Here is a 27,459-nt window from a genome sequence, read left to right as displayed (position 1 = left end):
CCCGGTGTTGTCTCATTCCTTCGTGGGAATCAGAGAAAAATGAAGGGGATGTATTTGATTGTGGGATGAAGAAGTGAGAAGAGGCTGATGGTGGGGCATAAGGGTTCCCGGTCCAGTTCATCTCAAAGGACATGCTCTGTCTTGCATAAGAGCGTAGCACGGGGTCACAGTCAACCATGGAAAGGGCCAAGTCAAGCCCTTTCCTTTTTCGGTAAGGACACTGCAGCCCACCAGAGGGACCAGTGGGGGGCCATTTCTGTGTCAGAGTTGACAGCAGGTCTCAGCCTCCAAAAGATTCAATTCCTTTTTGTTCAAGCATTGCCACTACATGATGCCAAACTCTCCTGCCCTCAATTCCTTCCCATGGCTAGCCCAGCCCTGTCTATGACATGGATGTTGTGTTTAGTTGTTCATAAGCCTCACCAGAAAACCTTTCACCAACTGACTGTAACACCTGGCAATACCTAATGTTGATGTTAGAACATCCAAACCAGTAGGGAATTTTTATAAAAATTTATTCAAGCCAAACTAAGGATACACCTGAGAGCAAGATCTCAACAGACAGAGAAAGCGCTTCTCAGAAAGACAGTTGCAGCTTCTTTCATGCATTTGGAATTCAGGAAATGTAGGGAAGATTACATAAAGGTGGAAAAAAGCAAGGGGAGGGGATGGATTACAGGATAGTTAACAAGATAATGTGCTCTCTTAGTGTGGTTTCTCTCAAGGGGTCTGAAAAGAGGCATTTCAAAGATATGTCAACTAAATGCCCAGAAACAATGGACAGGGCTTGCTTAAGGCAAAGATAAACTTTTTACTAAAGAAGTTATATGCCTGGAGCACGACTACCCACCATGACGTGCCCAGTTAGGAATTGATGGTCAGATCACCCTGTGAAGTTACTTTCTGTAGAACTCTTTCTTTGTCCACACAACACAGGTAACAATGATTAACCCTGGGAATCCCCTCACCCTGCCCAAGTGGCGGCGGCCTCCTGAGAGCCACTGAGGTGATCTTGAGACAAAGGGCAGCTTTTCCTTCCCTCACGCTGTTAGCAGACTGATTTGATTCTGTGGCACATGCCAGCACCACTGGGGAAAGCAAATGGTCAGGCAGGCTCCTGACCTCCCTCTCTGGAGGACACCAGTGAACTCAGTCCCTCCATGTTCCGTATCCCCTTCCTTTTGTGACATCCTTATCCCATCATAGGTCAACGGTTCCCTTACTGGTAGAGGCAAGAGGAAAAACTCCCCAAAGGTGAGTTTCACACCCTGTGGGGCAAATTACGCGGCGTCATCCAGTTGGCAAATCACACCTCCCTCTGAACAGAGTTCAGATGCTGTGTTGGCCCACAGTCTTGCCCACAACTGGGCATGATTTTTAGCCATCTCAGTGTCGGGGGAGCTGAGATTCTATAGGGCCCTTGCAGCAAACTGGGAGAAGAGAGTGAATGCCAGCTCCAACTCTATGCCATTCACAAAATGAGATTGGAAAATATCTCATGAATGGACCAAGGGCCAATTTAACTTAATGAAGTATTTTTGTGAAAATTAATTTTTTGTTGTATTTTTCTTTGTATCTGAACTACCAGAGCGAGCAGTTCATACTTAGTGCTTGATGAGTATTTGCTGACTGGGTACACCAAAAGAATTCCCAAGTGGATGAGTGGGTTGTATACTGAGAAATGAATGCGGGGGAGAGCGCTCTCCTAGGTGAGCTCCTTCTGCTGGGCTGTCAGGGCAGGGCTGACGTTGGGCTGGGACACGCTAAAGGCATTGGGGCTGGTAGGGTGAGGGTGACAGGACCTTTGTCCTCGGTCTCCTGAACACCTAGACTGTCACATCACTGACCTGTCAATCCCACGTGGCTCTTATTTAAGCACTGCCCTTGGGGGCAATGCAAAGAGTATTTTTGTCATGTAGAGCAGGACAATTCATTATTTTCAATTCAAATCCAGACTGCTTGCCAAAGGAACAGGAAACTGCTTAAAATTTAGAGGCACATATGAAACCATAAGTTATGGCAAGTAGAAAAAGGAAAGACCAGAAACTTCAGAAGAAAAGAAGATACACATGACATGACTCAAAACAAAACAATTACTGTAACCAAGCACGAAAGTCACGCCTGAATTTTCTCACAGCCAAGTCAACCATGAGAAAATGAACAGGTAACCATTATACAACTTTCTATTTTACGTAAGAGGGACAGAGATCATGGTCTACCCTGAGAGGTATGTCTCCTTTGTTTATGTTGTGCACAAAGGACAGTATCTTTAGCTGTAAAACTGAAGAAGACAAAGTCATGTGCTTCACCTGGATTGTTTCCCAGTATGTAAGTATTGCCCCTCATCAGGAAAACATAATAAAAATCTACAGGACAGGCTCAAATTCTTCCATTCCCCTCTCCAGCTTCTCCTTTGCTTGTTCTTCCCCAGATCTCACACCTGGTCGTCTTTTCAGAGCTCTTCTAGATGTCCCCACTTGACACCATTCTTCCCTCAATCTAGAATTGAGGCCACCCCCTCCCTACATTCACCTCCCGATTGCGATCAGCAAGCAGTGGGGCGTACGCAAGTGAGCTTAAGAGAAGGAGGCGTTAATCTAAAGATACAGGATTCTCGTGAGAGACAAGAAGATAGAAAGATAGAAACTGCAGTTCATCCATGCTTTCCAAGACCTGAAACAAGAGGCAAATTATAGATTCAAGGTCACTCTCAGGATAGTCTCTCACTCTCTCAAGAACTGAGGGCAGGCAGTTTCCTTCCATCAAGGGACATACGATGATTGCCGTCTCCTGCACAGGGGACCTTATGAAGCTAGGGGCTCCAAGGACAGACCTTTGGGACCTCAGGCAGCACATTCCCCTCAGGACTTCAGGAATGGGGATGACTCTGAGTGACCCCTTGAGCCATATCATTTCCCAGGATGTCTTTTGGAACAGAAACTGGCAGACATGTCTGAGCTGCAATCTTCCTTTGCTGCCTCCTGTGAAGAGTAAGAACCTGAAGATCATACCTCAGAGCACTGCTGGAAAAGGCAGCTGGTGTTTAGACCTCTGTGGAGCCCAGGCTCTGACTCCAGGGTTCTGCCCAGGGGAGAACAAGGCCCAGGTCTGTGTGTGCCATGTTAGGGCTGACAGAGAGGCAGTTTGGTGGGTGGGAGATTCAGGATTTGGAAGCGTCTCCCTGACTAATACACTGAGTGGCATGCTGGCTCCCTGGGCCTCCATCTCCCTAGCTGTAAATTGGCCTGTCAAGTCTTCCCCCTTCTAAAGCTGGATGAATCAATGGTCACACACAGATTCAGACCTGTAGGGCCCATTTCAGGAGCAAAAGCTGCAGGATCTCAGAACTGTTTTCAGTTTTTGTTACCAGTTTTTGTTTCCAGTTTTGTCAGTTTTGTCCAAGGTAATTGTGGCCTGAACACTTATCACCTATTTTCCAAGTCCATAGAAAGCCAGTCTGAGTAAGTTAGAATGGCAAATACACCTTGCTCTCGAGGTGGGAATTTTTTATCTAAATTGTGTCTGTAAGTCAACAGTCTCCTGTGGGAGTATAGACACAGCCAATGTGATTTGCTTCCTCTGCCAGAGTGAACACAGGTACCAAAGCTCACAACATTCAAAGCCAGGCTCCAGCCTGGGTTCTGGATCCTGGAATTGCAGGGCCCTGTTCCTGCGGAATAATCTTTCTTTGGAGTCCTGCAGCTCTGCTAGTAGCACTTTTAGCCATGCCCACTCCAGAATATGGGGGCTTCGGGTACCAGCTGAAGCCCTGGTATTCATATCCCTCATCCTCCTTCCTACCAGGACCAGCCTGCCGCCCTTCTCTGTGGCTGCCAGAGATCAACCCGCACCGGGGACCCAGTCAGACCCTGAACTACGCGTATGTGCGTAACAGAGAGCCTCTGACCTGGAAGGTTGTTTGCTCACAATTGTGTAACTGATCTGTGCTTTGGAACCTGCCAGGAATCAGGGATTTTTTTATTTTTCATTAACGAGGAAGTGATCAAATGTCATCATGGGGCCTGGGCTGGAGATGTCAGGAAATAGACTTTGTAATGTTGTCCTAGTAACCCTGGGTGGTTGAAGGAGTGCTGGGAAGAGAGGAGGAGGAGCTCAGGGCAGGGGTCCATCTGGGAAGACATGCTTCCAACCCTGGTGGCAACCTGTGTATGGAGGAGACAGCATCTCCAACCATGGACCAGTGGTTTGTCCAGGTCAACACACATGTCACGCTCAATAGAAGCTGGGTGCAAGTAGCCATTTATTAGCTAAATAAACGCCTTGGGTTAAGCTAGCCACTGCCAACCCAAGGTCTAGCCTGCCGTGTCCTGCCAAGCAGAGTGTTTGTGCCACCTTGTGTGGCTCTTCAGAGTAGTGACCAGCAGAATTGCCTGGAAGGTTGGACAAAATCATAGGATCTTGATTCCACACTGGACCCAGTGCATCAAAATATCAGAAATCTGTCATCTTTGGGAGGCTCCTAGGTGATCGAATGTTGGGCCAGTTTTGGAAACCACTGCTCCAAAAACTAGTCACCATAGCTGCTTTCTGCCTGCGTCTCACTTCTGCAGAGAGGCCCTGGAGCCAGAAAGCCACAGCTTCTCCAACCTTGTAGGCCCTTCATGAGGTTAAGGCGGTCCTGCTTAACTCTGTAGTATCAGACCCCAAATAATCTCCTCAGCTGATCAGTGCCCCTGCTAGTAAAAAGCAACTGCTAACCCAAATTCTTCCCTCTGCATTTCCAGGGTCTTACTGTCTCCCATGACTTCAGGCTGGGGGTCTGGGCCTGGTACAGCTCTGGGGAGTGGCAGAGGAGATGAGGCACTGGGCAGGGGAGACCCTGAGTGGGGAGTTGTGTGTACATGGATTTGAGGGTCTCTGTACATATGTGAGTGTGTGAGTTTCTATAGACCCAGTGCTTGAAATTCCCAGCATCCTGTTGCTAGGGAGCTCAGCCCCTACCTTTCCCCAGCCTGTGTCCAGGCCTCTCTCTGCACATCCCTCACTGAGCAGCATTGGATTCGGGTGGTTCCAAGGGCTCTGGTATGTGGGTGCTTGGTCATGGACAAAAGGGTCCACAGGTGGCCCTGAGCTGTGTGCTGAAACCCCTAGGGCTCAACAGAGATTGAGTGATAGATAATATGATACCCTCCTATGCCAGGTCTTGGCTCATATGTCACCATTTTCCTTCCTTCTAAAGTCCTTACCTGGCCACTGAATCTTAGGTTGCCCCAACCCCAGTCACCTGTTTTATTTTCTTATTAACAGTTATAGTCATCGGAAATCATCTTGACTATTCACTTGTTTAAGTTATGTCAGTGTGGCAAAGTCCTTAAGAGGACTCCAGAGCCAGACTGGCTCCTCCACTTTGCAGCTGTGTGGCCCTAAGCAATTCACACACACTGCCTGTGCTTTAGTCCCCTTCTTGGTAAAATTGGGCCACTCACAGTGCCCACCTCACAGGACTGATACAAGTAAGGTACTTGGGACAGCGCTGGCCTGCGGTAAGTGCCATGCAGGCATTCGCTCTCGCTGTCGTTGTGATTAGGATGACAAGACCATGCCATTCACCTCTGCAGTCCCCAGAAAAGGACTGGGAATCACTTCACATTGAATAACTGGTGACTGAATAAATGAATGAATGAATGAATGAATGAATGACAGTCCCCTCCAAAATGTGTGACCTGACTCCATTCTCTGGAGCTTGGCTCAGCTCCAAGCTGAATTCAAGAGAGAAGCTAGACATATTTTGGAGTATGGCTCTAGGTACAGCCTCTTTTCTCCGGTAATTGGGTTTAGTTGAGCAGCAGGAGCCGTGGCCTCATGCTGCCGTCTGCTGGCTGTCTCTGAGGAAAGGCAAACTCAGACTCACAGTCACCGCCAGGGGGGCGGTGGTGTCCCATGAGCCCCTTGTCTGCAACTTCAGCTGTTCCTGCTTTCCTCCTCTCCCCTTCTGCTCTGGTTGTACACTCACTTGGAATGCCTTTCATAAATGTCCCTACCCTGTAAGGCCAGATCCAGACTCACGCTCCCACCGGGTGATCAGACAGCCCTCACTGTCCAGCAAGCCCTGGTACTAGCAGAGTTGTCTGCTCCTTATCTGTGTGTCTGTCTCATTTCCAAACCCTCACTCTGAGCTCTTCAGGGCAAGACCCACGTGCCACCTCCCCACACACACTTTGTCTGCCCCCCTCAGATCTGTGTCCAGGACAATTTCAGAATCCCTACAAGGACAGGATTGGGCCTGTGGAAGCCGGTGTGTGGGCATCTCCTTGGGCTCCCCTCTATGCACTTTCGGGGTCTCTCTCTGAAGTCCAATCAGAATCAAGCCCCAGCCCCCTCCGTCCCCCCGACACTCTGTCCCTCAGCAGGGAGAGATTCTGGACTTTTCTCTGAATCAGGTTTTTTGGGGAACATTACTGTTTACTTGTGATCTTTGTAGTGACCCTACATTCTCTCAAAAGTTCAGGCTGAGGGCCTGCTCGAGAGACTGCCTTGGAACCTATGAAGGCACCAGGAGAGGGCCCAGCCCACAGAAGGATGGGGGACCCCTTCCAGTCTCAAATGGAGATGACATTGTTGTCCCACCAGCTGTCAAACTGTTATAACTCTGCCCTTGGGCTTCCTATAAGCTCAGCTGATGGAAGCACCAGGAGTCTTGCAGAGGTCCCAGAAGGTACCTTCACTTGGTTCACTGAGGAAGCTCAGGGCGTCCTCCTGGTTGGGTTCCCTCAGGTCCTGCATAGCAGTGCCCTCTTAAGCCAAGAATGGCAAACAGTAGCACACATGTTGCCCCTTTTTGCCCCCATATCACTTGCAGACATAGCTAATCAACTACCTCCTACCCAGACTGGATGAGACCCTGGAAGCCATTTTAACTCTGCAGGTATAACCAAGGGATTTGAGATGATGTGCGGAAAAAATCTTATTGTCCAACCCTGCCTGGTTCTTTGACAAGTGCAGCTCCCTGTTCATATAAGGACCCATGGCCTTGGCAATCATGGAAGTATTATCAGATCCCATATGGAGAGTTGCACATGTGACCCTTTTCCCCAGCGAGAACATCCTCTGGAGAGCAAACCTTGCCCACCTGAGCTGACCCTTTCCCAGTTCCTGGGCAATCATCTCCCCTGACACTAATGAGGTCTGAGACCCGAGCACCCCAAAGGCAGGAATCAGAAAAAGGGGTGTGCATTTTGGATTCACTATGTAAAAGGGATCTGAAGAGTCCAGAGGTAGAACCACTGACTGGGTCTGAGATGCAGGATGGATGAATGCATCAGAGATGGCTTAACACCACACTCGATGCTCATGCTTTTATTTTATTTGTTTAATTTTAAATAATGAAAGTAAAGTATATTTTCCTTTGAGAATGGTTTTAATTCTAGCCCATAGATTTTGGGATATTTATTGCTGTTTAACTTGAGTTTCTTTAATTACTATTAAGATTGTACATTTTTCATCTTTCAATACTATTTCTTATAAATGTTGTGGCCATCAGTTTTCTTATAAATTTTCTCTTCTCATTCTTATCCCATTTTTCCTTAGACATTCATCATTTTCTTATTGATTTATCTGTTATGTACTTTGCAAATAAATCAGCATTTTAATTTTAATCTTATGCTGTTTTACTTTTTGGCAGAGAAGTTTTACATATTTGTGTGTGTCTGTGTAGTCAAATGTATCAATATTATTGTTTTGGATTTTCTTCTCTGATCTTATTCTTTGGTAGCTCTTCTCCCCTCCAAAGCTACATAATTGTTACTTATATTTTCTTCTGATTTTGAATTTTGTGTGTAACGAAAAGAATCTGATGTTATTTTTCCTCTAAATGCCTAACCATTTAACTGAGCATTATTAATTGAACAATTCGTTATTTTCCTATAGTCTTGGTAATCTATTTTTACCATGCATAGATGATGTATATTGTATATATACATACTTGGGCCTGTTTTTGGTGGCTTTTACATTGTACTGTCTATTCCTGTAATATACTATTATAATTCTGTTAGTTGTATAAAACCCTTTAACACAAGATGACCCAGTTCACTCTCATTGTGCTTTTTAAAGTCATTTTTCTGACTGTTCTAGGCTGTTCTTCATAAAACCTTCTGATGAGGTCTTCACAGCCTCACTCATTTGGGGGATTGAGTTTCTGGGGATTTCACATCCCTCTCAAGTCCTTCCTATCCTCTCAAGCCAGGGCCAGGCATCCCAGGCTTGCTCAAAACCCGGAACCAATGGTACCTTTCCTTTCCTGCCCTGATCCCACCCTCTGGTCACATAATGTATTTGCTTGACCTGAAGTTGTCATCTGACTTTGCGGCCCTGGCCTGGCCCCAGCTACTTACACCTGAAATGAAGTATTCAGGAAATTAATAAAAGTGCAGAAAGGCTAGCAGTGAGGTCACAGTGCTATTTCCTCAGATCTAAGGACCTGGAAACATCTTGAAAACACTTTATTCAGCCCTACAAACAGACTTAGAAGTAGAAATTAAGGATTTCATTCACTCAACTCTTTCATTTATTCACTCTATCTACTTACTAAATAAATATGGAAAGTGCCATTTTGCTCAGGTAGGGCCCTCATGAGTCCCCCTGTGGCTCAAATTTGTCTGAGCCAGGCAGACTGAGAGAGACTGTATTGCTTAAGTAAATGGAAGTCAAACAGGTTAATATTCAAAATGTGTCTAGCAAGGATGGGCTACATATGCTGCAGAGACAAGCCCCCAAATCTCACTCAAGGTTCCAGGTAGACCCATCCAAGTGATCTCCAAGGGCAGTTGTTTGTCATGCATTTGCTCAGGTTTCCAGAATGCTGGATTATACAATAACTTTGTATCCACCAATCAATGCTTTTGTTATCACCATGACAGCAGAAAATAGGGCATTTCAGAAATGCAATGGCCCTTACCTGCTCCCACCCAGAAGTGACACAGGTGGCAGGTCTGCCTTCATAAGGTCTCTCTTATTGAAATATTGACAAAAAAACAGTAATATATACCACAAGATACCTGCTATGAGCCATATAGAGGACTAATTGTCACAATTAGCTTGAACAATAATGTGTGTCTTGGTTTCTGAGTAGCTTGGTGATTGCACAAGGAGATAGGCTCTATTCTCCTGGTTAAAAGATTTTATAATCATCTGCTCATTCTGAATCTACTTGTTGATCACCTCTATTGTGTGCAGGAACATAATTCTACAGTTTATCTCTAGGGACATGTATCGCTGTAGCATCTATGAGGGCACAACCAGCCATTTCCATCTGTATCTGGTGCCCGGATAAATACTTAACTTATAAATTAATATTTTGTTCCCTGTAATAGATACCTGCTTTCTTGGCTCTAGTATATAAAACAAAGGTAACTTGAAAAGGTCAAGGACACCATTAAACTTGAATTAAGGACATCCGGAAGGTAAGAGTGATTGAGAATACCCGGAACTTAAGCAACTTAGTTGTCGGTGTTTTATATCAAGGGAATTCAGAGCAAAGACAGACTCCTAAAAGAGCAAACATCAGAGGGCTCCCCACTGTCTGTTCATTTTGGGATGTGGGCTAGTTTAGGAGGTTGAGCACGAGGAGGTACTGTAAGAATATACTGTTAAAATAAACAGGGGCTTCCCTATAAAATTGCTATGGTCGTCACCCTCTAGACATGGAAGGAACCCAATCTGCTCTCACGATGTCACCCGGCATTGTGAGAGTCGTAACGTCTGAGACTGTTAGAGTCACACAATACTGGCTTCGCTTGGCACCAAGGCCCCCACACTAGAGGCCATAGCTACTATTGTTGGGTGGGGCTGATGGTGTTTAAGATCTGTGTTGCCCTGAGCTCATGAATGTTAGTGCAGGAGAGGCGGCCACGCTCAAGAGTGGGGTAAGACCTGAATTTTCTGAACTACTTGCCTCAGTCCCTGCTTTAGTAGGGCTGTGTCTACCGAGGCCACATGACCTTCCTTACTTGTTTCTGTGCTGGAGAGTAAACCAGATCCCATGACGCAGGTAGATCGGAAGCTCCTTCCTCGGGCTTGGGGGCTCAACATTCCCAGTCTTCAACACCCCAGGAGATGTTTGTTCTGCCTACTGAGTCACATAGGCTGCCACTCTTTCCTTCCCTCTTGTCAAGAAATAGGTTTGACTTAAGTACTGGTATGGCTGGTGGTCACTTTTAGAAGGTCTGCCCAGACCACCATGATCTTGCATGGGTCCCAGTGGCCACACTGTCCTATGTGGTCAACCCCCCAGGTTTAGTTGATTGGACCCGAGATGGGCATCTGAGATAGCTAGATTCGTTTCTACAGGTATTTTGAATTGATATCAAGCAAGAGTTTCTGATCTTTGTGTGACACATAATTCCCTCTGCTCAGCGCCTCAAGAAACCGGAAGGAGAAGAAGGTGGTGTGTACAGGAGAAGAAGAGGTGAGGATACACAGAAGTAGAAGCAGGGAGACAGCACTGTGTTGCCTGTGCAACCCATCTTTCTTGAGCCAATTCATAACTTTGTTCTTAGAAAAAAATGCTTCTATTTGGCTTAAACTAGATCCAGTTTTGTTTTGTTTTGTTTTGTTTTGTTTTGTTTTGTTTTGTTTTGTTTTGTTTTGTTTTGTTTTGTTTTGTTTTGTTTTGTTTTGTTTTGTTGTAGTGAAAAAGTCCTTTCTAAGCTCCCTGGTTGAGTATGTCCACGTGTGGCCTCTGTACTGAAGACTGTTTGCTCACTATTGCATAACAAGTTTATATTTCAGAAGCTTCCGGAAATTGGGGATTTTTTTTTTTTTCAGTTAATAGGAAAAAGATCATAACAGAGAGCTGGAGCTGTGTGTGGCTTTTTGTTTTCAGACATGCTGTCCTATATAGGAGGTGTAGCTGCAGGAGTATTGGGAAGAGGGCTGGGGTTTGTGGGTTCTGTTCAGGAGGAGCCAGAAAGGGCAGTCCTCCTGGTCCCTGGGAAAAAAGAAAAGAGTGGTAGGTTTCTTGTCGGGGGGAGGCATATGTGTTGCCCCCTCCTATGAGCCTGTGGTTCATCCAGGTGTCATTCCGATTTCTTAAGCACAGGTGCTATTCAAATCATTTTTGCCACAGTATGTCAATAAAACCAAGTAACATACAGAGTCCTTTAGCCTAAAAATGTATAGGCCAAAAGTATAAACTTTGGGGTCAGGTGACCTTTTTCATGACAGAGCTGCTGCACTGATACCACCCATGGTCTTGGGCAAGTCCCCTCCCCTCTCTGGATCTTGGTTTCCATATCTGTAAATGAGGAGGATTCGACTCGATTATCGCTGAGGCAGAGTGGGGAATAAACATTCCTGGCAAGAGGAGGGTTGGGGATGGATTTGAGCACGGCTGGACACCCTCTGTGCCTGAGATTTCAGATGGAATCAGTATTGTGAAGATGGCACTCCCTCCCATGAGGCAAGAGACAGTCATATTGATGTGGTTAGAAAGAGACCCTGAGTGTGCGAGGACGAGGTGTCTACTGGCCATAAAGCCACGCAGTCTGGCTGGGGAGGCAGGTGACCTCCCAGGTCATCCCACTCTGCTGTGCAGCATCCAGGGCTCATGCAGTCACTGAGGACTCCCAGCGCTGGGGCTCCAGCTGCAATGGCTAGAGGAGTCTGAGGCTCAGGGAGAGGTCCTGAGCAGGGATATACACGTGGGAGCCACCGGTAGAAGGCATCTGAAGCCGTGGACAGAATGAGCTCACCCCTGTAATGAGGTGAGAAGAGAAGAGGACTGAGAGTGAAGGCTTGAACACATCACCGTTAAGTGGTCAAAAAGAGAAGGAGGGACCAGCAAACAGAGCTGAGGAGCAGCCATAGGATAAAAGCCAGCAAGATAGTCCTGGAAGCCAAGAAGAGGATTGATGAAGAGGGAGCTTACTAGCTGGGTCAAAAGTGGCTGATAGTTCGAAGATGAGAAGGGCTGAGGAAGAGCCATTGGATTTTGAAACAGGGAGGTCTTGGAGACCTAATTGGATCCTTTGCAACTGGGAAAACAGGCTGGCCCCTTCCTCCTCTGACAGGTCTGCCAGTGCGTGAAGCTAGTTCTGCATTTTATTCTGAGAGGCATTCCATAGGCGCACTAGCTCTGGCCTCAGCCCACGGCTCTGTGGAGAAGCCTTGGGCAGCAGAGGTGTCAGCTTTTTATTGTGAGGTTGGCAGTACACAGGTGTGGGCCCCAACTCACTGGCCAGGCTCCTGGATCACGATTGCCCTGCCCACCCCAGGGGGCTCAGAACTCGCAGACCACAAGGCGGTTTTCACTGCACTTCTTGTCATTCCACTTGCCGTTGGTGTAGAGCTCCACACATTGCTCTGCCCCATTATCGTTGTTGGGCTCCCCTGGGGCCCAGTTTGAGTAGACCAGGGGCTGCCCCGTGGGGTAGGTGAACTTGCCATTTGTGTTGGTCATGCCTAAGAACACATTCTTGTTCTGAGCTATGGCCAGCTGTTGCACGGCCTCATTCTCGGCTGCAGAGCGTGGGGAGGCTATCTCTCCCCCAGCCTGTCGGCATATCTTCTGTGCCTCTGCAAAAGTTTTTTCAAAGCCTCCTGTCTTGAAGATCTTCTCCCCAACACTTCGGCCATTGGGGAACATCTCCACTAGGAGAAGAGGAGAATCAGGTTGGGGTTGTGGCATCACCTGGCCAGAACTTAGGGGCTCTGAGACCATTGTCCTCCAACTGGAGCCCCCAGGCCTCCCGTACTGGGTATCATGGCACCAGATAGGACAAAAGCGGGACACTTGGTTCCAGAGTGGCCCCAGCTCCACGACGTGCCCTGTGAGGTGGTACTGAGGTCTCTAGTTACAGATGAGAACACTGGACTCAGAGAAGTTAAGTAGGAGACCCAACGTCACGTAATTATCAAATGTAGACTTAGCAACTAAACCTTGTTTGATCTGACACTGAAGTTTGGACATGCTCTGTCTATTTCACCCTCGTTGCATGCCAGAATCAGTTTTCCAATTACGGGGTAGAATTGCACTGAGTTTGGCCAGGGAAAGGGCACTGTGCAGGCTGGGGCAGTCTCTGAGAGTAGGGACAACACAGCCCAGGGCCCATTCTGCTCTCACTCTGACCCCTTCATAACAGCAGGGTCTGTGCTGTGTGCGGGGTGAGGGAAAGGGGAGGAGAGGGTGGGCCGCCTGAGAGCAAGATGTGCTGATGTCTGCACTGGGTATAGCCCAATGCTGGCCTCTCGGTGGACATGTGGGGAGGGCAACACCAGTCATCCTCCCCAGAGCGCTAGGGGAGAAGATAAAGGTGTGCAGGGGAGTGGTGGGCAGGGGCGGGATCAGTGCTGGACAGAGCCCTGTCTGTCAATCAAGCCAGCTGTTCAGCCCCATCCCAGTAGGGACAGTCCAGGTGGGCCAGGGACAGTCACTTCTCTTTTCAGATTTTCCAATTCCTCATTTCTAAAGTGGGGTACACTTTAATAAAAGCATCACCTGTGTGACATGTCAACTATCTCTTTTTATTTCATCTCATTCCCCATCCTTTTGATTTCAGAGTTCATGCATGGAAATTTTCAGGGCTCCATAGAGGGCTCTAGCCTCTCAGGGCTAGTTAGGAGCCCAGGCTGCACCCTGACTCACTTCTGTTCTCCTCTCGGCTTCAATAAGGGCTCAGAAGGCAGATTCTCCCCAGGCCCAGGACGGCACTCAGAGCAGACCTGGACAAGGTCAGTGCAAGAGCCCATGTGCCACTCCTGGGCTTGTGGCCACGCATCTGAGTTGGGACACATGTGCACACATGAACATGTCTGTGTGTCCATCTGAAGGTATAGGGAGTACTTGCAGTCCATCTGGATGTGTGTAAATATTTTGTATGTGCCTGCGTATGTGTGTGTGCTCATGTGTGTAGATGGCATGAAGTGAGTGCCTGTGTAAGCACACGTGTGGCAGCTGCATGTGCACAAGTTATCCCGTGTTTGCATCACTGTGCATATGAGTGACTGAATACATATGCAAATATGTTTGTGGATGGAGGAACACACACCAAATTCTTGAAACTCCTCTCATCCTTGGTACTTAGGTACTGCATTGGCTTAAGTACTTAGGAGCCAACTCTATGTCTCACCCAGACAAGCCCCTTTACGCCTTCCTCCTGCAGAAAACTCTTCTATTTTTGGATCAATGAGATTTGCTGAATGATGTGACTCAAAGCTGACATCAGGGAGGGGGAATTAGGGACTGAGGTGGAGATTCCCACAGGCACAGGGCCCTCGGGCACGTGCTCCTGCAGGCCTCTGACTGCTCAGCATTCCAGAGTTAGGGAAGAATCTCTACTTTGAACACCCCGGAAGGGGCAGGGGGTGCCCAGCACTGATTAGAGCCCAGAGGTAGCCTGCCCCCTCCCAGGCCCCGGGCATGTCTCAGGTGAGACTCTCAGCCACACACCGAAATCCGGCCCCCACAAGCCTTGCACCTGAAGGGCAGCAACCCAGCCCAGCTCTCAGAGCAGTGTCTGGAGTCTCAGCTCCTGTGGGCTGGGCACTTGTACACCTGGCCCCACAGATCAGAAATGCATCCAGGGTGGCTGGGTGTCCCCACGTCTGTCACAGGGACCAGCACAGGGTTGGCAGGAGTGAAGTTGTGCTGACCTGCATTGAGCTCGGGGCATTGACCTGGCTCAGGTGACAGGTGGCTGTGATGTCAGGGGTGTTCCGGCACCTGACAGCCCTGACCATGCTTCCTCCAGCCCACTGAACTGGCGATAGGGCCGTATCCTGCTACTTGTCCCTTGCATCTACCTCCAGGCCCTGGAGCATGTGGCTCAGTGCTCTGTCCCATCCCTATCCTTAGCCCCACACCAGTTCCAGGTCTAGCCCTAAACATGGTCCCAACTCACACAATCCCAGGCCTTGGCCCAGCCAACTCCATACCAAGGTTCAGACCCAGTCTGGGCTTAGCCTCAGTGTCTGACTCAAGTTCAGGTCCATGAACTCACCTTTCTTGTATTGAGACAAGGTGCTCTGGAGGCCTTGTAGCTGTGTCTGTAAGGCTGCCACCTGCTGCCTCAGAGCAGTGATGTCTGCAGGAGAGAGAGGTCGAGTGAAGGCACAGCCGGGGACAGGCTTAGAGCCTGGGCCTCAAAGGGAAGGGCTGCAGGCACATTGGGAGTGGGTGTAAGGAGCTGGGGCTGACCCCCAGGAAGCCCACGTCTGCTGAAACAACTGGCCCCTGTGCCCAGGGGATGTGCCCTGTGCCCATGTGGTTCTGCTGTGAACAAACTGCCCCCTGAGCAGATCCTTGCACCCTACGGACACTGAAAGATGACATTTTCATTACAAATTCTGAGAATCTGATAACACTTCCTGTGGAGTGGAGAGACAGGAATACACATTTCTCAAGTACTTCCCATCCATTGGGTTGTTCAATGCTCAAAGCTACGTGATGGGTTGTGAAGGGAGATGTGCTTGTCCCCATGATCAAATGGAAAAACTGCTCAAGGGTGCCCTCCACTGAGTAATAGAGTCTAACACCAGAACCTTCCAGCTTGTTAGTCTCTCCTGCTTTCACACACTCCTGTAATTAGTGGGGCTGACACCAAGAGGAGGGCCCGCCCTGAGCTGAAGAGGGCCCTCCCCCTCCTTTCCCTCCCCACCCTGGTAGGGGCTCCCAGAGCTAGGGAAGCCTACCTTACCTGGAAGTCCACTCTCTCCCTTTGCTCCTTTGTCCCCAGGAGCACCTCTGTCCCCCTTTGGTCCTGGGATGCCCCTGGCACCTGGAGGTCCCTGTGGACCTATGGCTCCAGCAGGCCCTGAAAATGGAGAAGAGTTGGGTGAGCTCTGTGTGCATTTTCCAGCATTTTCACCTTCTCAGTATATGGACTGTGCTATTGCTTAGCAATACACCTGCCCCATATGCAGTCTGTTCCCAGAACCCAGCCACGCACTGTCTCTGTGCACTGACCATCCCCATCCCCCAGCAACCAACCTTCCTTGTACAGACTATCCCTGTTCCTCACTTCACACTCTCCCTAGATACAGTGCTCCCCGAGTCCATCGATGTACCCTCCTTGCATATGCTTACCCTACCACCCGTTAATGTCAGCTCTGATCTAATGGGTGGGGTGACGGTGGAGGGGTAGGCGTTAGCCACTCCAGGTGGACACAGGAAAACTGAAGCCCCACCCAGCTTCTTCCATCACTCACCTGCTGTTCCCGCAATTCCAGGGACTCCACGCTCACCAGGGGCACCTCTCTCTCCCTTAAGACCTGTGGGGCCTCTTGCTCCTGCAGGGCCTTCCATGCCTGGGGTACCCACTTCTCCTGAGGAAGGAACAAATTGGAACAAGTGCTGCTGAGAGTGTGAGCAGTGTGTATCATTCCCTCAGTAGTGGAGCTTTTCACCCACAGCTCCAGGGTGAGAGGGAGAACTGGGGAAACTGTTCTCCTTACTGCCTGGGGCTCCTCCATGGAGGCTAACAGAAAAGTACTGTCAATGTGGGAATGTGGGGGGGGAAGGGGCCATAACACGGTGTATCTAATGCTGATGGTCTGGGCATTTCCTGGCACTCTGAGCATGCGTTAGGTCACATCATGGACTGCCACTGTCATTTTTGCCTTCTCTCTCCCAGACCAGCCACATACCAACCACCTACCTTTGGGTCCAGCCTCTCCTCTTGGGCCTGGTTTGCCTTGAGGTCCTTCATTCCCCGGCATTCCTGCGGGACCCTCTCTTCCAGCTGCACCAGGCAAACCTGGAGGTCCGGGAGGTCCTGGGGAAAAGGACCAGCCCAGTCAGTGACACTAACTCTTCTTGGAAGTGGGAGTGCATGAAAAGATGAGAACAATAATAGAAGTCTGAGAGGCAGAATCATCCTAGAGATGAAGCCCAATAGTATTTCCAGCCTTCCCCAAAATGACCCAGTGCCACCTTCAGAACAACCTTCTTCCTTCTTCCTTAGATGAGATATGTGCATGCCTATTGGCATATCTTAGTGGTAGCAGTACCACTTGCAGACATTGCATTCCATGCCCAGCTGCTCACCACGTGGTCCAATGTCTCCCTTTGGTCCGGGTTCTCCAACAGAACCATTGTCCCCTTTGGGCCCAGCTGGGCCACGTGATCCAGGCATCCCCATTCGCCCTGCAGGTCCTGGCAAACCTGTAGCAGCAGAAGAAATGGTCATAAACCTGGCCCGAGGCCCAGGAGGAGCCAGCACCCTGACATTCCTTCAGGGTTCTACAGGGTGTAGACATTCTACCTCCACACTCCTCAATCCAGGGGTGATCCTAGATATGGGTGTCCACATCCCCATTTTACAGATAAGGAAACGGGTTTGCCAGAGTTAGAGGTGGCTTCAAGCCATGACCTGTCTGACTTTCCATGCATTGCATCTTCCCTGCCCCAAGGCCACAGTATTCAGGGCAGGAAATCTGACAGCATTTACCCTGGATCATGAACTCCTTGCTTTCCCCTCCCAGAACCAAAATTTATATCAGAAATGACACCTGGCACTAAGCATCAGGGAAATGCAAATCAAACTCATGAGATTTCACCTCACACCTGTTAGAATGGCGATCATAAAAAAGACAAGAGAGAACAAGCGTCGACAAGGATATGCAGAAAAAGGAACACTGTGTACTATTGGTAAATTGGTACAGCTCTTATGCAGATGAGTACAGAAAACACTCATCTCAAAAAATTAAAAATAGAATTACCGTACAATCCAGCAATTTCTTTTTTGGGTATTTATCCAAAGGAAACGAAAACACTAATTCAAAAAGATATCTTCACCCCCATGTTCATTGCAACATTATTTATCATAGCAAGAGATGGAAACAACCTACGTGTCCATGATGGATGAATGGAAAAAGAAGATGTGATATATATATCAGGGGTGCCAAAAAAATGTATACACAATTTAAGAGATGTTATCTATGCTCAAGCAGTAGTTCGCCATAATCAGAAGTGTCTGGACGCTGATGGTAACCACTCTGAGCACCTCTTGTAATGGCAGAAGTCAAACGTGACTTATATTCGTCTTTTATTATTGGTATATATTGACTATTACAATTAATACAATTTTTTCCTTTCTTAAAATGTATATACACTTTTTTGGCACCGTGTGTGTGTGTGTGTGTGTGTGTGTGTGTGTGTGTGTGTGTGTTGCAATATTATTCAGTCATTAAAAAGAAGAAAATCCAAGGCTGGCCGGATGGCTCAGTTGGTTAGAGCATGAGCTCTTAACAACAAGGTTTGCTGGGTCAATTACCACATGGGATGGTGGGCTGTGCCGCCTGCAACTAAGATTGAAAACAGCAACTGTACTTGGAGCTGAGCTGCGCCCTCCACAACTAGATTGAAGGACAACTACTTGGAGCTGATGGGCCCTGTAGAAACACACTGTTCCCCAATATTCCCCAATAAAAAAATTTAAAAAAGAAGAAGAAAATCCTACCATTAGCAACAATATGGATAGACCTTGAGGGCATTATGCTAAGTGAAATAAGCCAGACAAAGAAAGACAAATACCATGTGATCTCACTTATATGTGGATTGTAAAAAAAACAAAACAAGAAACTTGAACTCATAGATACAGAGATCAGATTATTGGTGGTTTCAAGAGGTGGGAGCTGAGGGGTAGGCAAAATGGGTGAAGGTGGTCAAAAAATACAAACTTCAAGTTATAAAATAAATAAGTCCTGGGGTAACGTACAGAATGGTGTATTGTGTATTTGAAAGTTGCCAAGAGAATACATCTTAAAAGCTCTCATCAAAAGGAAAAATAAATTGTAGCTATGTTTGGTGATGGATGTTAACTAAACTTATTGTGGTGATTGTTTCACAATATACACAAATATTGAATCATTATGTTGTATACCTGAAATTAATATCATGTTATATGTCAATTATATCTCAATGAAAAAAAGGAAAAGCTTTGTAACATGCTCTTCAAACTATAGGAAACAGCCCAAATTGTTATCTATTGTATCACTAAGTGATAAAAGTATGTTATAAATACTATGTTCAATATAATTCTGTTTCATAAATATGTACATACATTGTAGGGTGTGTGTACATGTAATACACATTGGAAAAATCACAGGAAAGGCATACACAAAAGTGTTAACAGTTGTTTTTCCTAAGTGGCACAATTAAGGCACTTTAAATTGTCTTCTTTTTGTCTATTAGTGACCACATATTATTTTGTATTGGAAAATAACCAAACATTTTTTAAAAAGCGTGTTACCTCAAGAAAGGCTGCCTAAGCCTGAAATTACAGAAGATTTACCCAAAAAAGACTAAAAAGAGCAAATGGCTATCAATATTTAAGAATGAATTTTACACTCAATTCTGTGAGTTTGGTTATTTTTTTTTTTTTTTTGAGGTGAAATTCATGTAACATAAAACTAACATTTTTAAAATATACAGTTGAATGGCATTTAGCACCTTCACAACGTATAGAACTACCACCTCTGTTTAGTTCAAAGACATTTCATCACCCCAAAAGCAAACCTCATAGCCATTAAGCAGTCACTCCCTATCCCCTTCCTTCCCCCCAACCCCCAGCTATCACTATTCTGCTGTCTCTGTTACGTATTCTGGATTTTTCATATCAATGGGATCATGCAATATATGACCTTTCGTGTCTGGCTTTTTTAACTTGGAGTGACATTCTCAAGGTGTATCCACTTATGGCACGTCTCAGTACTTCATTCTTTGGCATGGATGAACAATGCACCGCTGTGTGGACAGACCACATTTCGTTTATCCATTCATCAGTTGATGGACATTTGGCTCGTTTCCATCTTTTGGCTGTTGTGAATGAAGCTACTATAAACATTCATGTGCAGAAAGAAAAGGGAAATGACACCTGACAGGTAGCGCCCACTGGCTTTCATTCACTTATTTGTCCATTTGCTCATTATTTCATGTCTCTGTTCACTAAGAAACCAACTATGGAACATAACTTTATGCTTAGCACTGAGCAAGATGAAAAGGTCAGCACCAGGTCCTGTTCTGCAAGGGGTTTGTAGCAGGATGTTAAACATGAGTGAGGAAGACAGTGCATGAGAAGCCCCTCATCCCATCACAGCACCCCAACCCCAGCACACACACATATACTCAGAGCTAAAGGAAGAAATGCGACTTCAAGGGTGAGGAGGATTTAGAGAGACTTGTAGAGGAGAGGTCACATTTCAGACATGGAAACCATGTTTCCAGGGCAAGAGGCGCCAGGCCTGCCTGGGACAAGAATGTGCTGGTGATGGGGGGAGAACTGGTGCCTTTGAGAGGTTCTGTGCTGTGCGTTGTGTCCTGATTTTGGTTAGAATCCTCACTAGGAATGAAATGGAAGCACAGAGGGTTACAGGATGAGCCCCCCATCCATATCCAACAGTGTACTATGCTAGGGGTAGAGCTGCCCTGACCCCAGGCTGAGCCTCACTTGGGCTCCATCCTGGCCAGGATGGAGGCACGTAGAAGGGCCAAAGGGAAAATCCCCTCCCTGGAAGGGAGAGTTCGAGGTTGCCCATCCTTGACACACAACGGTGAAGGCCATGAGAGCACTGGGGTGGGGGAAGGAACACCTTCAACAACAAGCACCTGTGCCTCCCAAAGCACTAATCTGGCATCCTAGTATTCCCCCAAAGATCTCGCCCTGAACCCTAATGCCACCTGAAGGGAAGCTTTACGGACCAGCAGTTTGGCCAATCTTAGTTGTACTAAAATTTCTCCTCTCCTTGCATCTCAAATTCATTCATTCCATAAGTAGTCACTGAGCTTCTACTATGTGTAAGGCACTGTCTTAAATGGGATACAGTAGTGAGAGAAACAGAGAACAAATCAAGTCCCTTCCTCATGGAGCATAAACTCAACGGCATAGAAACAGATAATACAAATTAAAATGTATACCAGTTGGTTTATTAGATCACAATAAGAGTCACCAAGGAAAGAAAGCATAGAGACTGTTGGTGCGGGTGTCTTCTAAGTGGGGGAGGTGATCAGAGAAGGACTCACAGAGCAGGTGGTCTGCGAGTAAAGCTGGGAGGGTGAGAAACAAGCACAGCGACCTCTATGGGAAGAGCAGTGGCAGGACCCTGAGCAGGCAGGGGGCAGAGCGTGGTGAGGGACCAGGGAGAAGCCAGTGTGGGGATGAGGAGAAGGAGGTGAGATCAGAGAAGTAAGCACATGTAGAGGGGCCCTGTGGGCTGCGATAAGGGTGTGGTTTCACTCCTGGGGGTACTGTCTCACTAAATGCTTCTGAGAAGGAATCTTGGAGGTGCTGAGGAGTACAGAAATTGTCTCTGGAAATACAATCCCCCAAAGCAGGGTCCATGTCTTACTGGCCCTCCAGGACACATCTGGGCATCACCACAGTGACCGTGGCACCAGCCTCCACCTCTACTCAAGGGTCTCTCTTCTCAGGCCCATCTGTCCTTTACAGCAGGTCCTTGGGACCATGTGCTTCAGAATCTGCAGGGGAGGTTGTCATAAGTGCAGACTCTCCCACCCGGACCTACTTGGGTCACGATTCTGAAGGTGTTCCAAGCTCTTCAGTAAATTCTCCAACCCAAAACAGTCGAGTGACTAAAGTGCCTTGAATTCAGGAGCCAGTGTGGAACCTGGTCCTCCGGCCCGACAACGGGCTGTTCTCTCTCCAATCACCAACCAGGAGAGAGCTGGGATTCCCTGAGAGCTGGCACCTGGAATACCACCCTTCTTCTGAGTCCACTTCCAGGCAGCCTTCCCAAGCCCCACCCCTTTCTGCTGGGAGCCACTTTCTGTCCGTAAAGGACAGATAGACACTTATTTGCTTGTCCTCGTCCTACAAAGCCTGGCAATGTTCCCTATTCCTTCCAGCTTAAATGTTGTTAGTTTTCTTCCTCCTTCAACCAAAATGCAAATTCCAGAAAGAGAAAGACCACAGTGGATCCCGCGATAGGCCCAGCCCAGTCCCATGGTGGTCTCTTCATCCTTGTTACTGGCTCATTGAATTCTCCTTTCTTGCCAATGAGACCCAGATCCTCCACTGTGGGGCAGTACTACTTGGATAATACCCTTAATAACAGTACCTGTGGAAAGCTCAGAAGAATTCACCTGGCGGGTACAATAGGAAGATGCAACTTCATCCTGAAGTCTCAACAAAGGATAAAGCCTTGGCTCAATTATTTGTCACTGGGCAAATCCTTTTGATCAGGCTTGAGTCTGGGGCCACAGAGCCTCATCCTTTCCTACCCTTCATGCAGTCGAGTTTAATTAGACATTTAAAATATTTAACACCCTGCACAGGAACCATCTAATCAAAATGTACAACTGCTAAGTGCCAGACCATGGTCCTAAAGGGCTCCAAATACCAGTCATTTACCCATATTTGGGATGAAAAAAAAAATCAGAAAATCCTAGGGGAGGAATCAGAGCAGCTGGGTGACAGAGGCAGGCACCTGGGGGCTCAGAGCAGTCAGTCATTTGCCAACTGGTAAAGCAGTGTTTTAAGTAAACTGAATGTCTGGGGGATTCCTCCTTCCCAAGGAAGTAGGTTTCCATCTCCAAGTCTTTCACAGCAGAATATCCAGAGTTAGTGGGTCAGTTACAATTCCAATGCCCACCCCTTCTCACCAGGACAAACCCATGGTCCCAGCTCTACCTGGATCTCCCTTCTCGCCCCGGGGGCCTTCTCTGCCATCCCGTCCATCACGACCAGGCAGGCCATTCTGCGCGGGGCTACACATGACCAGGGTGCAGGCACTGGTCATTATTTTCTGGGACTCGTTCTTCATTTCCACATCCTGTGACCTCAGAGGTCCTATGAGCAGGATCAGCGTGAAGAGGGGGAGGAGAATCATGGCCTAGGCAGTGAACAGAAAGAGAAAAACATGCTCTTGGTTCTGCAACATGGGTTAGGGCTTGGTCCAGCTGCTGGAGCTCAGGAGAGGCACTTCCCTACCTCCTCTCCCCTCCTGTGGGGTGAGAGCAGCAGGACTCTGAAGGCAATTTAGGGACAAGGTGGGCATACAGTCTGGCATGGAAGAGCATGAGTTACCTAGGTGGAACTCTGATGGGTTCACAGCATCATCTAACCATTCTCCAATGCACCATTTTGTCCCTTCTAGTGCCTTCCCTTGGACACTGCTATCAGCACAGTGGCTAGGATTTAGAAGTCCTCATCAAGGCCATTTGTCACATCAGAAGGATTCACTGAGTGCCTTTGGGCAGGACCTTTCCACTCTTTGAACTGTGCTCTCCCTGTCTGTATCATTAAAGTGGTTGGCTTAGCTCCAACAAAGCAAACCTATTGCCTCTCACTTGTTGCCCTGGATAGACTAGCATTGGTGGTCTGCAGTGCTGGTCTGAAAAGGAGCCAGAGTCCTGAATGCTGAGTAACATTTGTCCTGAGCTCAAGATGGGTACATGGCTGCATGTTTGCCAGGAGATTTGTCATTCCTGGACTAGATTCTGTCTCCATGGAGAAAGTTCCAGATGGAACCCAGGTGAAATTTCTCAGAGATACTAAATTAGCAGCTGGAGAGAAGCTGGGACACCTAGAGTCCTGCCCAGATCACCTGAGAGGACTTGGAAGAGGGGTCTCATGGAGGAGGGGGCATGTGAGATGGGCTCAGTCAGGGTAAGTGTAGAAAGAACAGATGTCCAATAGGGTACCCACTTACCATCTGAGACGGACTTCGGAATTAAGTGAGACTGGTGAGTGTGGGAACCTGGTCACTCCCAGTGTTGGGCTTCTTTCCTCTCTGAGAGAAACTGTAAAGTTATGAGCATGGAAAGAGCTCACAGGAGTTGCAGAGGCTGGGAACAAAGTCCAAGGGACCTGTGCAAAGGAGAAGGGGGTCACCAGGCAGGCTGAGGTGGTGGCAGGGGAGGGACTTCCTGGACAAAGAAGTGCCTTCTTCTCCAGTTTCTGGTGATTCTGGGCAATGGAGGACCTTATTTTGCACTAGCCTCTTTCCATTTTGAATTTGTGAGGTGTGATCCAACAAGACAGTGAATGTTTAAATTTAAAAAAATTTATTATAGCAAAAGACACATTGTCATTAATCCCCCTCAAAATACTCCCCCTCACTTCAAACACACTTATGCCATCATTCTTGCCACTTTCTGAAGCAGTTCTGGAAGTCCTCTTTCATGAGTATCTTTAGTTGCACTGTCATGGCTGCCTCCATGTCCTGAATTATGTTGGCTTTGGGGAAGAGCCAGAAGTTGCACGGTGCCAGATCTGGCGAATAAGGTGGATGAGGACACACCATAATGCTTTTATTTGACAGAAATTGCTGTACCAGAAGTGAGGTGTGACACGGAGCGATGTCACAATGGAGGATGATTTATGGCACACTTTAAAACACACCTTCTCTCAACCGTAGCTCACACCCGACTGACTGCACCGAACAAGTTGAAACTTGTCACACGCTGTTACTAAGGTTCAAGGCACCGCTTCCTGTATTGAAGATCCCTGCCTTTCTGTTGGATGGCACTCAGCAGCAGCGTTCACCATATGATCACAACGGAAAGGCTCCATGTCACACATTGCTCCTGGTACAGCAATTTCTGTTAAATAAAAACATCACGGTGTGTCCTCATCTACCTTATTCACCGAATCTGGCACCGTGCAACTTCTGGCTCTTCCCCAAAGTCAAAATGACCATGAAAGGTAAACGTTTTGAATCGATTGAGGACATCAAAGCAGCCACGACAGCGCAACTAAAGACACTCACAAAAGAAGACTTTCCAGAACTGCTTCAGAAAGTGCCAAGAATGATGGATTAAGTGTGTTAGAAGTAAGAGGAGTATTTTGAGGGGGATTAATGGCAATGTGTCTTTTACTGTAATACATTTTTTAAAAATGTAAACATACACCTTACTTTTTGATCACACCTAGTACCACTTCCTCGGACATCGTGGGAGTCTCTAGAAACACCCACGTGAGCTCACAGGCCAGCAGCAGCTGCCTTGCTGCACTTGCTGTGGCAGAATCTCAGTCATGAGCACTGAAGGACCCAGGCCAGAGCAAGTGCATTGTCCCCTGGTCTGCCACTGCCTCAATTCTGGGGCCCGGAGCCCAAAGCTGGGGAACAATAAAAAGCAGTACATACTATGCCCAACAGCTCAAGAAAGCACAGAAGGCACCACAGTCCATTGTAGCCTGAAGAGGCCTTGGAGAGAGCTAACTTACAGGTTTTCGGAACTAAGATTCAGATGACGCATCTTAGCTGGGACTATAGAAGGAGTGGGCAGAGCCAAAGCCCCTCAATTCACATAGTGTTCAGTTTATGCCAAGCTTTCAGACTAAGATTTCATTGATAAAAAAACAAAACAGACTCCTTTGAAGACTGGTTGGAAAAATCAGTGACCTAGTCTAATAAGTATATTTTTTAAGTAAAACTTTGAGGCTAATAGAAAAGCATGTTTATCCATGTCCCACAGGCAGTTGGTACCAGGATGGGCTTAGAACCAGGCCTGTGACTGTCTGGTCTGTTTCTCCTCCACCACACTTCTTTCTGAAGAAATAGCAGATGGAGAGGAACCGAGAGAGAAAAGGAATTGCATTTCCCACTGAGGCTTCCAGACAACGGCATCTGGGGTCTGGGTGGGTATCACATCCTATCACCCACCCTCTCTCAACCCAGAAAGCAAATCTCCCACTGAGCAAAGCAAGCAGAGTGAGGGGCAAAAGAACGCTCCTTATTACCCCGCTATGCCCCCCACCTCCCACCCCCATACCTCCTAGACCACAACAGCTACATAGACCCTTCCTTCCTCAGCACCAGTAAAATATACCACCCATAGTGGGGCAGGGGGTTATGCACTGGACATTGGGAAAACAAAATGAGAGGCAAGGACAGATACACTCACAGCTGCTTCTTCTAAGACTCCAGGATCTCCAGGCGAATTAGCCTTTCCTTGGCAGGCACTGTCTATTTATGCTGCCCTGTAATCTGAGCCACCTGTCCAGGTCTTCTGAAGAACTCTTTAAGAACCCGCAGTTTTCTTCCTTATTGACTCAGTTACTCTCACCCCAGCTGGATTCTGGAAACCTGCCACTGATATTCCTAACACTACACATATTATCGCCTTAGATTCACAGAGCACCCTCAGTCCAGGGTCTTATCTGCACCTCACTGCTGCTCTGTGAATTAAGGGGCATCATCAGTGTCCGCATTTTACAGATATCCAGGATCCCAAGGTACTGAGAAGACCAGCAAGTTGCACAATGACTTGCAATGATTGCAAAAGCAACCTGCAACTACAGATTTCAAGAGCCATACCTGCTATGCCCGCTTTTCTTCCTCCTTCACCCCAACATTACCACCCAGATCCTGGGAAAGAGCTGGAAGCTTCTTGGCATTTCTGGGCAGGGCTGGGGCTGGTGGAGGGGCTGCAGAGGCAGCAGCCTGTGGGGGACGTAGCTGGGGAGCTACCACCTGGCAGAGGTCACTCTTTTGCTTCCTGCTCCAGATCTTGGAGAGCTCTCCACTTGCCTTTTGTGGGATGGACTTCCCTTAACTTCCTTGGCCTCATCTCTCCACCTCCTTAACTACTCTAATGACCACTTTGCACCCCTGAGCTGCTGATACACTTTTGCAGGCATCCCCAAGGCAACTCTTAACTTCCAGTGACAGTGGGGCAGCTGCCTGCCCTACCATCCTTGCTGTCATGTCTGCTTGCTTCTAGATCCCTGTGACTTCATCTCTTGCAATAACCCTTTGGTCAGGTCCACATAACAGCAGCCCCATGCCTCCAGTCCTTTCCTTTGCCCGTCCCTTTGGTGGTGCTTCCTTGCTCCTGGCTTTTGATGCTTCTTGTGGCATCTTGTGTATACTGTAGAATCTGTAATGCCAGATTTCCTCAACTAGTAGGAAAAGGTCTTCTGTTTCCCGTATTGCAATTTTTGAAGCAGGATCCCTAATGATAAGGCTATTTCATTATTGACATAGAGCCATCCCCATTCTAGGATGTTCATGAGCCACCTAGAGATCAAGATCAGCATGGAGGCTGAACCAAACCATTGCTCTCCCCTCCCCACAAAGCCTGCATATCAAGTCTTAAACGGTGAGCACAGTGGCTTTCACGCAGAGGACCACTAGACCAGCCTATCTTCCCAAGATAAGGTCCAGGATGACCACACAGTTGCTTTGGGAGTTGGACACTGATGCTACTGCAGTGTGGGGAGCCATGGTTGCAGATAACTCTGAGCCTTATAGAATGGCTCGGTTTATGCTTAACCTAAGGCATTGTCTCTGCCTGCACCTGGAGGGTGCTTGCAAGCTGCTAAGGAATGTGGTGGGAGCGGCCAGTTCCCAGACACAGAAGACTGATGGCAATTCAGGGTAATTGATAAGATAATTACTTTTGGGAGTTTCAGTGATTTTGTATCCTCTATGAAAAAGTTAAAATTGACATTTGTTAAGGTAATGCATGCTTTCTTTGTTAAGTTGCACGTACTCAAACTGCATATATTGGTGAAGAAAAATAAACTCGGGGCTTCAGCATCA

General features: G+C 47.6%; 1 protein-coding gene across 2 annotated transcripts; it reads right to left on the bottom strand.

Annotated features, from left to right (window-relative positions):
- Positions 1 to 12,090: 12,090 nt before the first annotated feature.
- Positions 12,091 to 26,413, bottom strand: SFTPD (surfactant protein D). Of its 2 annotated transcripts, none has more exons than XM_019749480.3 (9): positions 26,233 to 26,413; positions 23,623 to 23,780; positions 22,602 to 22,803; positions 17,000 to 17,116; positions 16,611 to 16,727; positions 16,162 to 16,278; positions 15,651 to 15,767; positions 14,955 to 15,038; positions 12,091 to 12,606 (listed from the first exon to the last, which is right to left on the bottom strand). In XM_019749480.3, exons 2-9 carry the CDS (start codon positions 23,623 to 23,625, stop codon positions 12,236 to 12,238), a joined length of 1,128 nt encoding a protein of 375 aa, XP_019605039.2. In that variant the 5' UTR covers positions 23,626 to 23,780; positions 26,233 to 26,413; the 3' UTR covers positions 12,091 to 12,235. The 2 variants fall into 2 exon arrangements, with proteins under 2 accessions (XP_019605039.2, XP_019605038.2); XM_019749479.3 differs by lacking the exon at positions 26,233 to 26,413 and adding an exon at positions 25,820 to 25,955.
- Positions 26,414 to 27,459: the final 1,046 nt, after the last annotated feature.

This window comes from Rhinolophus sinicus, chromosome 15, assembly GCF_057876585.1.
Source record: "Rhinolophus sinicus isolate RSI-liver-muscle chromosome 15, RSI-T2T, whole genome shotgun sequence".
Classification (NCBI taxonomy): domain Eukaryota; kingdom Metazoa; phylum Chordata; class Mammalia; order Chiroptera; family Rhinolophidae; genus Rhinolophus; species Rhinolophus sinicus.
The sequence above is the reverse complement of the archived record's forward strand: the minus strand, read 5'-3'. Positions and strand labels throughout refer to the sequence as shown.

Excerpts from the sequence above, each read along its gene's own strand:
- SFTPD (XM_019749480.3), bottom strand. Across the intron at positions 15,768-16,161 it reads TGGAATTGCGGGAACAGCAG|GGCCTGCTGGAGCCATAGGT; the intron begins GTGAGTGATGGA and ends CTCCATTTTCAG. Across the intron at positions 12,607-14,954 it reads CTTGTCTCAATACAAGAAAG|TGGAGATGTTCCCCAATGGC; the intron begins GTGAGTTCATGG and ends CTCTTCTCCTAG.